This window comes from Empidonax traillii, unplaced genomic scaffold, assembly GCF_003031625.1.
Source record: "Empidonax traillii isolate 1590-97213 ecotype Southwest subspecies unplaced genomic scaffold, ASM303162v1 scaffold15:size5535645, whole genome shotgun sequence".
In the NCBI taxonomy this organism is placed as follows: Eukaryota; Metazoa; Chordata; class Aves; order Passeriformes; family Tyrannidae; genus Empidonax; species Empidonax traillii.
Window position 1 is genome coordinate 1,103,572 of NW_020955208.1, and position 13,625 is coordinate 1,117,196.

Below are 13,625 nucleotides of genomic sequence, written 5' to 3' on the forward strand. Positions count from 1 at the left end.
TCTGGAGACATGGGGGGGTTTTTTTGAGACACTTTTGAAGGGAAGGCTTCATTGCACTTGTAAAGTTAGTTACACAGCTAAGTCTAGAACTAGCCTGGATTTTCCCCAAGTTCAATCATTTAGCTGGGAGCTGCAGACCAGCCTGAAATGCAACTGTGGCAAACCACGAGGCTCTCCTTCCTGGAAGCACATCAAGGTTCTTGCGTGAAATCTGATCATCAGCAGAGCAGGATTAATGACAGAGGTGGTCAGGCTGATAAAGCACCAGAACAGACACCTGCTTAAGTGAGCTTGGAACTGCACCTACGATAAGGTCACAACGCATCTCACCCCTCTGGGCCAAAATTGGAGAGACACTTTGGTCGAAACTGAGGAGAAAGAAAAGGTTTTAGCACTCACTGACTCCCTGCAGGAGGACTGCGGTTGTTTCTGGGAAAACAGGCACCAGATACTGAGACCACCTGCACTGCTCCCAGAGCAACGCCAGCGAGTGCAGACCCCCAAACAAACAAAAAGCCCCAAACAAACATCTGTCAAGCAAGCCCTTGTTTTCAGTTGTTACACAAGCTGGCTTTATAAAGAAATTATCTGTACCGAGTCTCCTACACACCTCAAATAAAATTCTTCATGTCTACCCATTTGAAAGAATGAAAAACTTGTGTGAGTGAAAAGTAAAATTTCATATATCTAGCTAAACAGAAAAACTTCTGCGGAGTGACTTGCCTTTACACAAGAGCCAACATATGCATGGAGATCTGAATGCTTTTGGGTATTAAAGCAACTTTAAAATAATTTTCTTTTTCTAATTCAGGCATCTATTTACAGCAATAAAATTGCATAAAAAGTTTTTGGGTTTAGCTTAAAGAAAAGAAAAACCCGCATGAGGTGTCATGGAATGGACATAATATATTGTAATATAAAGTTTTCTGGCATTTCCCAGAAATAAAAATAACATGGAAGGCAACTTCACGTAAAGCCAGGGACTAGGACAAGGAAGCAAATTATCTTTCTGCCTGCCTGAAAGCCTGGAGGTCAACTCAATGTCCTGTTCTTCCACAATAAACCTCCCCAGAACAGTCAGAGCAGCAGAACCACCAGCACTGCAAAACTGGGGGTGCCTGTATAGTTTGACAGATTGCTTTAGAAAGATCTTGTCCACGTCCCACATTCATAGCAGCAAGTCACTGACAACATCAGACTTTCTCATTCATATTACTCACATCAAACCAATCCCTGCTTGAGTTAGAAGTAAATAACAAGCAGCAAAGGAAACAGAAGAGCAGCTAATTGTATTTCAGTGCAATAAATGCCGTGGTTTCAAATTCAGGAACCATGTGTGAATCTCCCCAACACATGCATCTGGTGCTGAGAGGCAAAGACTGCCAAAGGAATGTGCATCATCCCACAAAACCAATAAACTAGCTAAATTGAAGACATTTACACTTACATATAGAGGAATCGATAGCTATCAGTGTTTAAAACACTACATGAATGCAAAAATACACGACAGAGGTCCCAAAATAAACCAGTTCTTTTTAGCTTGTCCTGTTTCTCCCAAATAGCTCTGTAACTCGCCAAATAAATTACAAGTGACATAAAAACAGCTGGAAGGGTGACAGAAGAAATGTTTGGGACCTGAAGGTTCTTCACCACTCCTTCAGCTGACACTCTGATACACTCTCCTCCTCAAACATGAAGCAACCAACATGAAGAGAGGGGGGGAAAAAAAATAAATAAACACACACCTTGAACACCTCAGAGAAGAAACCAGAGCCGATTTTCTCACATGTGAAGTCATCGAGACGAGTAAGTCTGGAAAAGGCACTTATCAGGGCTCTGTATGAAGAGGTACAGACTCTCCCTATCTGGGATGCAGTCCCTTCTCCAGTGCCACCATCGAAGTCTTCCGCGCGCTCCAGGCGTGGTGGAAATCCCGCGATGGAATTCCGCTTACTCCGGTCCATTTTGGAAACAAGGGTTGATTTCACTACGGGAGGACTTCTCACATCTTAGGTAATGTGCTGTCTTCTCTACTCTTGCTGGATCCTAAAACACAAGAAATTGAGATTGCCATCATTGTGAACGTGTTTAAGAAGTCTGGTGGGACTCCCAACAAAGCTTGCACCAGTTTAAGGGAATAAGAAAAGCAAGAAGATATCCAGGTAGAGGCACAAAATAAACAAAGAAGAAAAACCAAGCCACCAAAACCACCACACAACAACTGCAATCTAATGAACTTGTCCTTTAGATTCATGGAAATACACTATGCTCTGCCTATTCAGAGATGAATAGGGTTGGAACTCAAAATTTAACCGGTAACAAACAATTTTCACTCTCTTTCCCCTATCCCTTTTTTTTTTTACTGAAGTTCTGGTTGCTAAAGCAAGCAACTAAGCAGGAGGAAACCCACAAAACGTAACATTTTATTCTACTTCAGTTGCAGTTGGTGACCAATCTACTGCTATCGCAAGAAACAATTTCACTTTCGGGACTGAACAAAGGATCCCTAATTATAAAAAAACAGATCAGCTTTCAGTTGTCATAAGGAAAATTATCAGCTGAAGCACCGAAACCTTTGTTTTTAAAACTTCCCCTTACGAGTGTTCCAAGACTAATTCCTTACCTGGTAGGAATACAAGTTTATACCCACTGAAGACCCAGACCCCAAATTTATAAAAATACCTACAATCCTGCTACAAAACTAAGGTATTCTTCTAAGAAACTGCCCGAATTCTCCCCACAAACATACTTTTTAAAGCTATATTAATTTCGGTTCAACTGAAAACACAGGAAACAAGTTACCTTTGCCAAGTATGAGAAAGGGAACAAAAAAAAATAAATGGAGGAGGGACCAACAATTTTATTTTTCTTTTTAAGAGGATGATGAAGTAAACAGGGTGACTCTGGAGCCCATCAAATTCAGCTTGGACCGGCAAACTTGATAGGTGGTTGGCCTGCCTTTTTTTTTTTCCTCTTTAACCTTAGACTTAGGAGGTTATTTGTCTTTTCCAAACTTAACTGTTCATTTACAGCAATTTGGTGAGCCCCTACAAGCCTGAACAAAGTGAACAGTCACAAAGAGATTCTTCTCTTCCCTCTCCCCTTGAGGGTGAATGAAAAACCGGAGAGAAACAATAAAATACATAAATAAATAAATAAAGGTGGACGAAATAACCACAGAGCAGGCAATTACACTTCTATTTACACAGATGTACAGAACCTGAACAATGCACTAAATTTGAAAAGCATCTCAAAAACAGGCACAGCAGCTGTTCCCTGAATATACAGCAGTGTTGCTGCACCCATGTTTTGTATGCAGCCTATTTTTTTAGAGATGCTCCGTGCCAACACAGCAGGCAAACACACAGAAATCAGCTCTGTTGAACTGCTTGGAATGAATTTGAGGTTGTTCCTCTCCAAAATCGAAGGGTGTTCATTTCAGACATCTTAACACCTCTCTAAATGGATGCTGGTGGGTATAAGACAGTTACTTACCAGGGCCTGATTATGAAAAATTTCATCTCTATCAAGTGCCACATCACGGTATTCCTACAGAATTTTGAATGCAGGCTCCCACATGCCTGAGTTTCCTGCACTTTCTGACCCTGTGTTCTTGTCCCAGGAGCCCTGACGGTCTGGAAAGGGCACAGAAGCACCACGGGATGGTAAAACCCGTTACATCTCCTCAGCTGGGAAAAATAACCCAGAGAACTTCCTCAGCTATATAGACAAGGTGCCCAGGAATTTCCAAGGCATGCTTAAATAATTCCTTTTGATTTGAAAGGGATAAACTATCATTTGGTTACTTTTCAAGAGGATAAAGAAAGAACTGTCTGTGGCAGAGGGATAGACAGAAGAAACCGTGGTATTAATTAACAATTATTTTTCTGGAGCAGGAGATGCAAGTACCTTTGGAGACTGACCAGACTTCACTAGAAAGAAGATACCAAGTTAGATAAGTGATATTAAACAGGAGGAAAAGCCTCCCTCTCTCAAGTATCCAGATCCCATTAACACAGGGTAGTCTCAACATAGTTTCTCAATCTATTTAACAAACAAAATCTCCCTGGCACGCAGTATAAATACCAAAAGGTTTTGCCATCTGGATTCCCAAGTAACCCATTCCTTCGTTTTTGCCTGCTAGAGGTTGCCTTATTTCCAGACAGCCACATGAAATTCTTGGAAATTATTAGGAGAGAGCTCCACTTGCCTCTTCCCCTGCCCAGGATTGCATACACGGAATTAGAGGAAAATTTCAAGTGGGTGCACTTCCAAGTGGGCCTCCTGTCATTTTGGCCAATTACACTAATGATCACATTCTCAATGAAATCAACCAAGGTTTAATTGACTGTCAAGTCAGTCTGAGGTACTTTAATTTACTACCTTGTATGGTTAATTAAAGTGCACTGAACAGAATCCAAGACTATCCTGACTATCCTCCAACGAACTAAAAGGTTGTTGGGTGGGATTTTTTCATACTACGGTTCAGCATAAAAACTCTTAAGTTGTTCTCCATAGACAGTTACAAAATAAAAAGACACTAAATACTTTAAAAAACATTTCCCAATAAATTCTCAGCTTTCAGCACAATTTTTCTGACATCTTTACACAAAAAAAATGCACCCCACTCTGCCAAGACAAAAATAATTCAGAAATACGCCTCTCAAAATGCATATCTGCCCTATTCAGCCTATTTCTTATATTAGTGAAAAGCAAAATTTCAGCATGTTTCATGCCCTGTCATGTTTTCATTTTTTGCCTGACCAAAACACACCTTGAAGGAAAAAAAAGATCCATATGAATATTATTATAAGATCAGTTTCTTTGCTGCATGAATATATTGATTTTTTTTAAACGCAGAAATTACTATAAATACAGCTACTATCAGCACTAATTTGGCTAATTAGAGGTTTGCTTTTCAAAACCAATGCCTGAACCTGCAATTATTTAAAGATGGAAATCCCACAACGTCACATCAAGTTATACCCTAAGCATCAGGGTCTAACAGGTGGCATCTGTTAGCCAGTTCTTAACACTTTATACTTCACAGACATAAAAATGGCAAAGGCTCCTCAACTTGAAGCAGCATCCCTTTAATGCCTTGGGGGTATAAAACAAGATCGCTCCAAAAAAATATTCCAACTCATTGCTAAGCAGTTTTCTGTCCCTGGGATCTGTATAAATATGTGCATATTTGCACTCAAATGTCAAATTCCTAATTTCCTAAAAGATGGCCTTAACAACAACAACCATTTTTAGACACCAAAGGCTGTCGCTGGGCACTCGGCCTGGAGAGCAATAAATCTGCTGGACGCGTGTTATTAATCTGAAAAGGTTTTCTGAAGAACAAGATGCCAAAGCTTTGACAAAAGTCACTTGCCAAGAGTTAACTATTTAAACTCGCAGTCTGACGTAGCTTTGACAGCCAGTACGACAAAAACATGAAGGAATTAAAGGAATTTCACTGGCAAGTGCCACTGGACAAAATAACAATATGAAGGGGGGAAGACTTCACCACAGTCCTGTGCAAACTTCAGAAAGGCTTCAAAAAGTGAGAAGAACAAAACCTTCCAAAAACTGAATTGACTGTGAGGTCATTAGCCTGGAGAAAAGAAAAATAAAAAAAAGGGGAAAAAAAAGTATTTGAAAACAAAACACAAGAAATCAAACCAAACAGGCAAAGAGAACCAGGCACTCAACAGTTTTGTTCTCAGCTGCTGTCACCTGCTTCCCTAGCAGAGGGAAAGTTCCTTAGTTTGTCCATAACTTAGCTCCTTGTCCTTGGGAGAAAGACAACATCAAATATTTACAGCTGAGGAACATTAAAGCACCAAAGCTTGCCCTGTGTTGGGCCCAGCTCATCCTGAACCTGCAAGTCTTCTTTGACTACTGTACAGGACAAGTCTCTGGGTTCACTTTGTAGTCTCAGTTACAACATTGCACTTGAACAGGGAAATACCAGTATTTTCTATTTCCATTTAGGTAATGTTTTGCTTTAATCTCATCTCCCCTGCTCAGCATAGTTCCTAGCTCTAGCCAGTACTGTCAGAGCATAAACTTCCCACAAATTAGGGCTGGCATTCCTCAGAAGAGACCTGCATTAGCCCTACTACACCACTCCAGAAACTGGAAGTCTGCTGAACTGCATCATGGTTTTATAATGCAAACAAACCTCCACGAGAGGCTGAGCTGAGACAAACAGGTCATTTATTTTGTGACTGTAGCCAAGTCTGAAACAAGTAAGGGAGACTTGCCATTAACTTACTGCAGAGCTCAGGGACAAGGTTGTAGGTTTAGAAATATTTTCATCAGGCACAGGCATAAATTCTGGCATAGGCATATTTAGAAGGCAAATAAAACTGGGGGGAGAATATTAAAAACTCACAAACAAACACTTGGTCCTCATGCCCACAGTATAAGGGCCAACGTTTTCTGGAGTCCAATTATAACACAAAATTAAACCTCTCCAGAAGGACCTTGCAACAATCCATTCCTCCCCCAGCCTGGTTTTAGTCACTCCAATCCACAGTGCAGACAGGCTCTAGCCTAGTTACAGAGCATCCTTAGAGTTAAATAATCACTCAAGTAGATCATCTACAAGACACAGCTGCTGCTTCAAATGGATAATTTTAATATATTGTGTTTGCTTAACAAAACAGCTCAGCAAAGACACTGAGAAGCTGCTCATGCCTCCCAGGTGTCAGCAGGCTGACATTTCCTGAGCCCTTAACAAAAACAAAGGGAATCAAAGCCTTCTAATGCCAACAGGTATTGTAACATCTCAATAATCCAGGAATTTCCCCCTCAGCCTCTCTGGGGCCCAGGTTTGCAGCTGAGGGCTCCGCTCTTTTAGCACCGGGGGATTCACAGGAGATGGGAAGCAACTTTCTGTTGTTCCAGTGCAGACAGGGAGACAATCCAGCAGAGCAAAGGCAAGGAAAGGGAATGCTAATGCCTGAAAGAAGGATGAACACACAGTAAGCAGGCTGAATTTCCTACCTGACTGACCTTTCTTGGACACGATCTTACACTTATACACCATCACACAAGGCAGTCAGGATTTGGGTTTTTCCAGCTAAAAGTATCATCTCCACAGATATTTAAGGCACCTTCTGTAGTCTACCCTTAGCAAACACCAGACTGCGTTATTGGTTTCACCTTAGGGTGAAACACCCAGGGCCCTGTTTACTTCAGGTACAGGCTGCACAAACAGAATAGCAACGCACTCCTCACTAATCTATTGACGCGTTTCTGAAGCGAGAACGGGGCTTCCCCAACCCCTTGTTACGAAGGCATCGCAGGCATTGAAGTCTGCAGGTATTTACAAATCAACCTGGAGCTCCCTGGGTACCACGGGAAACACAGCTGGAGAGTCACAGACCCGGAGTGCACAAGGTCAGCCTTCCAAAGCCAAGTTCTCTCAACTCACCCCGCTCCCAGCTGCCAAAGCTGTTCCAGTTCTCCGGTGCAACCCTCAGGACGGTCATTCCAAAAAGTGGCTTAGCCACCACCAGGAATGTGTTCAACTTAACAAAAAGTGACAGGATCATACGAAAAGAGGCTTACAGTCTAAGGCAGAGAGACGGTTTGGCAACAGACAACAGATGGAGCCAGTGTGATACAGTTGCCGATTATTAGATGGACTTACTGATAAACACACAACTTCAAATGAAGACGTTGGGGAACTAATAAGGAGAAAAAGGGCTTTAAAAAAAAAAAAGAAATAATGATGAACATTGACCTTCTTTGATCTTGCCTAGCAAAGCACTTGTTTTTGTGCCAGGCTGCACGATACCAGGCTGCAAGGATACAATAAAGAGCTTTGCCATTGTGCAAATGCGTGGTTGTCTGCTGCAGGAAGAATACAGAAAGGGAACCTATGATGCAAGTGAACCACAAGCTTCATTCTTTTCTGCAGCAGACACAGAGGCAACAGTCCCCTCCTTTAACCCTGCATTTCTTTCATGAATTTGTGAAAGCATTTGCATAAAGAATTACACTGGCAAAAGGAAACATCTAGAACTGGAGGGCATAAACAGGTTACAGGAGGCCTATACCAGCAGAACAGCTCATCGGGTCCAACTCTGCCCTTCCACAGTCACAAAAATATTAAGCACTGGAGAAAGGATTGCTATGTCCCCATCTCCTGCTCAGCTCTCAGGACTAGCTGGTCATCCTAATGAAAGGGTACTAAAGAAATTCCAAGCCAAAAAAACACAGGAGAACACACACTTGCCACTAGGCACAGGGAACACACCTCTCTGCCTGCAGTTCAAGCTACTCGTTTTGCATGCAAGCTTTACATGAAGACAAACCCAAATGGACAATGGAATTACTCAGCCATGTCTGCAGCTGTACACTGCAAGGATCAGAAAATGACATTTTTATTGGCATGCAACAATGATTTCCAAAGATGATGACTAAATGGAAAGGTTTATGGCTGGTCCACAGGGCAGATCAGGGTTTCTCATAAAAAAAAAAATCTTATCTTAGGTTGTAAATTCCACTGCCTAATTAAGTCCATGGAACTGTAAGTCTGTTGATTTTGCAGACAATAAAGTACGCTGGAACTCTGATCTCTATTAAGAACAACAAAAAAAAAAATTAGTTGAAGCACAAAGGCTTTTCATAAACTAGCCTAAATACCAGCTGTAGCTGTTTTTAGCGGGACAAACAGAAAGGCGCAAAACCGAATAAAATTCAACTCAGTACTCTACAAATTCAATTCAGCACTCTCGAATCCGCAGCTTTCAGCTACCACGGCGCCACTTATCAGAACACCCAAGTGGAAAGTCCCCCGGACTTGAAGCCAATGCAGTTCCCACCCCTGAAGGAACCGGGAGCATTTACACGGCACCCTTCGTGTGCGCACAGACACCCAACACCCGAGCCCGTCACTAACGCGTGAATCTCACGGGGCAGCACCTCAACAGCAAAGCCCGAGCCCAGCCCTCGCACCTCCGGCAGAGCGACCCTTCCCAAGGCAGCCCCTGCGCCCGGAGCGGGTCCCGGCTGTTCCCGCAGCCCCTCCGCGCACCTGCTCGGCCGGACGCCCCGCTCCCCTCAGCGCGGCGCGGAATACAGTGGGACCCCCCGGCCGCCACGGAGCCCCTTTCCCCGCAGCGGCCCCGCTCCGCCCTCACCGCCCCCGCGCCGCTCGGACCTGCCCCGCGCCGCCCCCCGCGCCGCCCGTTACCTGAGCGGCGGCGGCGGCGCCGGCACGGCCCGTGGGCGGCGCGGGCTCTCATGGCCGCATCCCCGCCGTGGCCGCGGCCCCTCAGCGCCCCGGCGCGGGTCGGCCCCGCCGCTGCGGCCGGCGCGGGGTCCCCATGTGAGGCAGCAGCCCGGCTGCGGGACCCGGGGCCGCCACCGCCGGCTCCGCCCCCGTCCCGCCCCCTCAGGGCCGGCCCCGCCCACCGCGTGGGGGCGGGACGCGGCCGCGAGCCGCCCCCTCCCCTACAGCAAATCGACGCTGGGTAAAGCGTGATGGACGGAGACTCTCGGCCAATGGGAAAACGGGAGGCGGGCGGAGAGTCTCGCAGGTAGTCCACGTGAGCGGACCCTTTCGATTGGTTGTTGCCGCTTGAGGGACAGGCCGTCTGACCAACCGCAGGAGGGACAACAAATCCCGAGAGACGAGCGCGACCAGTGGCAGGAAAGAGAGGGGCGTTGCCAGAGGTGCTTCGCTCTCATTGGCCAGGCTGCGGGGGCGGGTTAAAAGCGAGCCAATCAGCGCAGGGGGCGGTGACGGACGGGCGGCAGAGCCAATGGCCGCGTGTTGATGGCGGCGGGGCCGAGGCTGCCAGCGGGATGGGGGAGCGGATCCCTCAGACCCGCCGCCCGTCCCGCCCCCGCCCCTCACACCCGGCCCGGCAACAGCCGCCCACCCCGTGACCACAACGGGGCTCCGAGGCGGCACCCCCGCCGCTGTTACCGCTAATTACCCCCCCACTGCTGTTTCCCACACGGCCCAGCCCTTGCCCTGGTCCTGGTGTGCATCATCACGGCACAGCCCGCCCGCTCCCTGCTCAGTGTGTCTCTCATACTCTGAGGGTTCGGCTGCCAAGCTGAAATAGGTCTGGGATCGTTCACATCCGAGCTGTTATCTCTCACATTATCATTTACCCACGTGTAGGCAGCCCTGTAACAGGGATAGGAAAAGATGCCTTTCTTCCCGCCGGGACGCAGCGCCAAATCCCGAGAGTGCTTTCCAAAGCACGGCAGGACTCGAACATCTCATTAAACCGCTGTAAGGGGGGTTTTGGTTTTGTTTTACACCGGTTAGAGACTGATTTTTTCCCCTGACCTCATCTTTGGCAAAGGCTGAGCTATTTTAACTGAAACTCTTCAGCAAACAAAGTCCATTTGCTGTACAGTCTTGGAATAACCAAATCCCAAACAGTTCAAACCAACAGAGTTGTAACTAAAAACAGTCTTGGACCCTAAGCCTTCCCATGCCATATTAGTAGTAAGTTTTCTCATTATCATTTGCCATTAATTTTACATCCAATCTTTTTCAACGTGATCCAAAACGTGCTTGAGGGAGATGGATGTTGGAAACATTAACACCACCTCTAATACTGAGTAGAGATTTATTCTCACAGATGGATTAAAATTTCTATTCTCCAGTGTCTTCATTAAATTTAGTCTTGGAATTTCAACCAAACCTGCTGTGAAACTTTCTCTGTGTGTTTAACTACAAAAAAATATAATCATTTCTGCACAGGTAACAGATTAAAAGTACTTTGGGAGGGGGGGAAGTCTGGGGTTTTTTAATTTCCATCTGGATTTCCTTCATAGGAAATTTTCCCACACTCCCAAATGTTAAATATCAACCACATGCAAACACCTACTCTAATGACAGCTCAAACACAGGGTTCAGCAAAGCTTTGGTAATTAAGCCATTAAAAAATTATTATAGTATCCATCATGTTTTAATGATTGACAAAGCAGATGGAACTACCCAGATCTGTAAGTGTCTTCTGCTCTCTGACACTCCAGCAGAACTGAGCTCCAAAATGGGGCTTTTCAGCAAGATTCTTTTTTTACAACTTACATTCTTAAAGTTAAATTTCAATGCTTTACATTTTGCTGGGATTTATCCAAGCAAGTGGAAAAGATTTTTACAAAGCCAGCTCTGGAACAACTCCATGGTCCTTCACTCTGTCAGGGTGCAGTGATCCCTGTGGCCTTGTGCCCTTCTAAAAAACCCAGTGCCTGCTCCATTAATCTCCCTGTTCCTTGGGTATCCCGGTCCCTGCAGGTTTGGGAGCTGTTAGTTGGCTTCAAGATGACATCTGGTGGTAGGTTTTATTAATTCTCTTTTTAGGAGCTGATCCCAGCACTGAGGCAAATGAATTGTTTCCCTTGTTCCCCATAATAAATTTTACCTTTTTTCTGCTTCCTCCCAAAAAAAGATACACGTTATCCCTGCTTTTGTCCTGCAAATACCTTCCTGGTAATACCCAGGAATAAGCACTTATCCCATGGGCTGGTGGAAAATAACATCATTAAAATATTCCAGAGTGATTCAGTAAAGCTGAATCTCAGCTGGGAACACCCACGCTGCGTTTCATGTCACACCACAAGAGGCCCTGTACCGTGTGTCATCAGTGAGTCCTGCTTTGGGAGGAAAATAAGATCATCTTGTGACCCCTCCTTTGGCTTTGTCTCAACGGCAAATCCCACCTTTGGAAAGCGGAAAACCAGGGGTTTGCCGGGGTGTGCACACACACATCACAGCAGAAGTTCACCCCACAAAGTCCCCCTGTCCCCCCATGGCAGGTGGGAGAAGCACCGGGGCAAATCTGCAGACTCAAAATCTGCAGAGGAGTGGGTTTGGGAGCCTTCCTCTGTTTCCCAGAGGGAGGGAAATGAACATCCCCAATTAGAAGACTCATCAAAGAGAACTCATCAAAGCCAAACTCTCGCAGATGTCACTCGGTGAACGATCTGTCCCTGCACTCCCAGAAAGGTCGCGCAGCCCGTAAATGCCGCGGGAAGCTGCGCTCACGGCGGGATTTCCCCTCTGCCCCAGGTGCCTCCGGGCTGCCCCATGCAAAGCCAGCCACTCCAAAAAGCAGCCCTGTGGCTTGTGGTTTGCTCCTCTCTGCTCTCAGACTGGCTCTCCCCCCCGCCAGACAGATCACTCTGGCTTTTTAAATCTAACCGGTTTGGCAAAGGGTTCACCCACGGCTGGCAATAAAAATAGACATGAGACAAGTTGGGTGAGAGCTGGCAGGAGGGGGAATTCCCTTCCTCTGGGCTTTGGAAATGCCCTGGAGGAGAGAAGTTTGGGAGATTTCTCCTTCCCAAGGAGGAAATTTGCTTCCACTGATCAGAGTAGGTGATTTCCCCAACAGAGAGACTCTGTGGGCTCCAAAATTAGTGTCACACAACAGGGACTGTCTCTCTCCCCCTCCCAAGGAACCAAGACAGTGGTTTGACTTCACAGTACAGTGATGAGATTGGGCGTTTTAGTCATTTAACCCATTAAATCCTTTATGTAATGAAACCTGTCAAGGAAAAACATCTTTGCATAGGATTGGTCAAATTCTGCTCTGATTTAACCCAGTGGAGATCTGGAGTCATGTCATGGGAGACAGAGGAAAGGATCCCAGTGGGAATGCAAGGAATCTACCCCGGTCTAATGCCTACGTAGTACCTTTTCTAGTCCCTGTCCCAGATGGACATTTAACAGAACAGCCATGAAAAATGATCCCTTTAGGCTTCCAGTCAAGCACCGAATGCCCTAGATTTTGAAAAGCATCATCATGGGTTCCCCTGTGGAGGAAGGTACAACCTCTCACCTGTGCCTCCCTCAGCTATCCTTGCAGGTGGCCTGTGCAGAACAGGGAGAAGTTTGCTCATGGGTGAGAGGGCATTTCCCACCACTCTGAGCAGGGGAAGACACAGTGGGAGCTGTGCTTGGACCCCCTGCTCCTTGTCATGCCATGCCCATGCTCCTGGCAGCGAGGAGGGCTCTACAGGGGCTGCCTGCACGCTGTTCTCTGGACAAGGATGTTCCTGCCTGCTGATGAAGATGTGGGTTAACCATTCTTTCTCACCACCAGCATGTCCTTGTGCTCACAGCCATGTTGCCTTGTCAGTCCAAACACAGCACCACACACCTCCAACAGGGGACCTGGCAACCATGGGAATGTCAGAGCATCTCCCACATTCCTCTTCCAGGAGACTGGGCAGAGCTCAGGCAGGAGGCTGGCACGGCACCAGACACCCTGCCTTGGCAACCAGAGAGGGCTTGTTCTGGGGCAGATGGATATGCCCAAATTGGCAGCTGCTGTGCTGGGACCGGTGCCACAGCCTCGTGCTCCCCTGCCTGCTCATCGTACCCATCTGCTGCCTTGGCTTCAATTCACACCCTGTCCACCCTGAAACAGTGCTGTGACGTGGCTGTGGCCAAGCTCCTGGTGCTCCCATGGGCATGGAGTGGCACAGAGCTGGCTGGCTCGCTCCAACCTGCTCTGACATTCTCCCAGCCGTGAGGCTGTGCAAGCACCGGGACAATGAGCTAGGACTGACCCCTGTGTCACTGTGCATGGGGAGCTCCATCCCTGGGGAGAGCCCCTCAGACCATGTCCTAGCCCTTGGGTCACCAGTCCCAC

At 46.4% G+C, this 13,625-nt stretch overlaps 1 protein-coding gene across 5 annotated transcripts in view; it reads right to left on the minus strand.

The window, feature by feature from the left end:
* TESK2 (testis associated actin remodelling kinase 2) overlaps window positions 1-13,625 on the minus strand; it is a 103,641-nt gene that overhangs the window by 61,291 nt on the left and 28,725 nt on the right. For 2 of the 5 annotated variants that reach the window (XM_027893137.1, XM_027893106.1), the window contains exons 1-2: window positions 9,038-9,151; window positions 1,746-2,046 (exon numbers count right to left, since the gene is read on the minus strand). In XM_027893137.1, the coding sequence (XP_027748938.1) occupies window positions 1,746-1,964 (219 nt within the window). In that variant the 5' untranslated portion in view covers window positions 1,965-2,046; window positions 9,038-9,151. The other 3 variants (XM_027893130.1, XM_027893113.1, XM_027893121.1) reach the window with 3 other exon arrangements.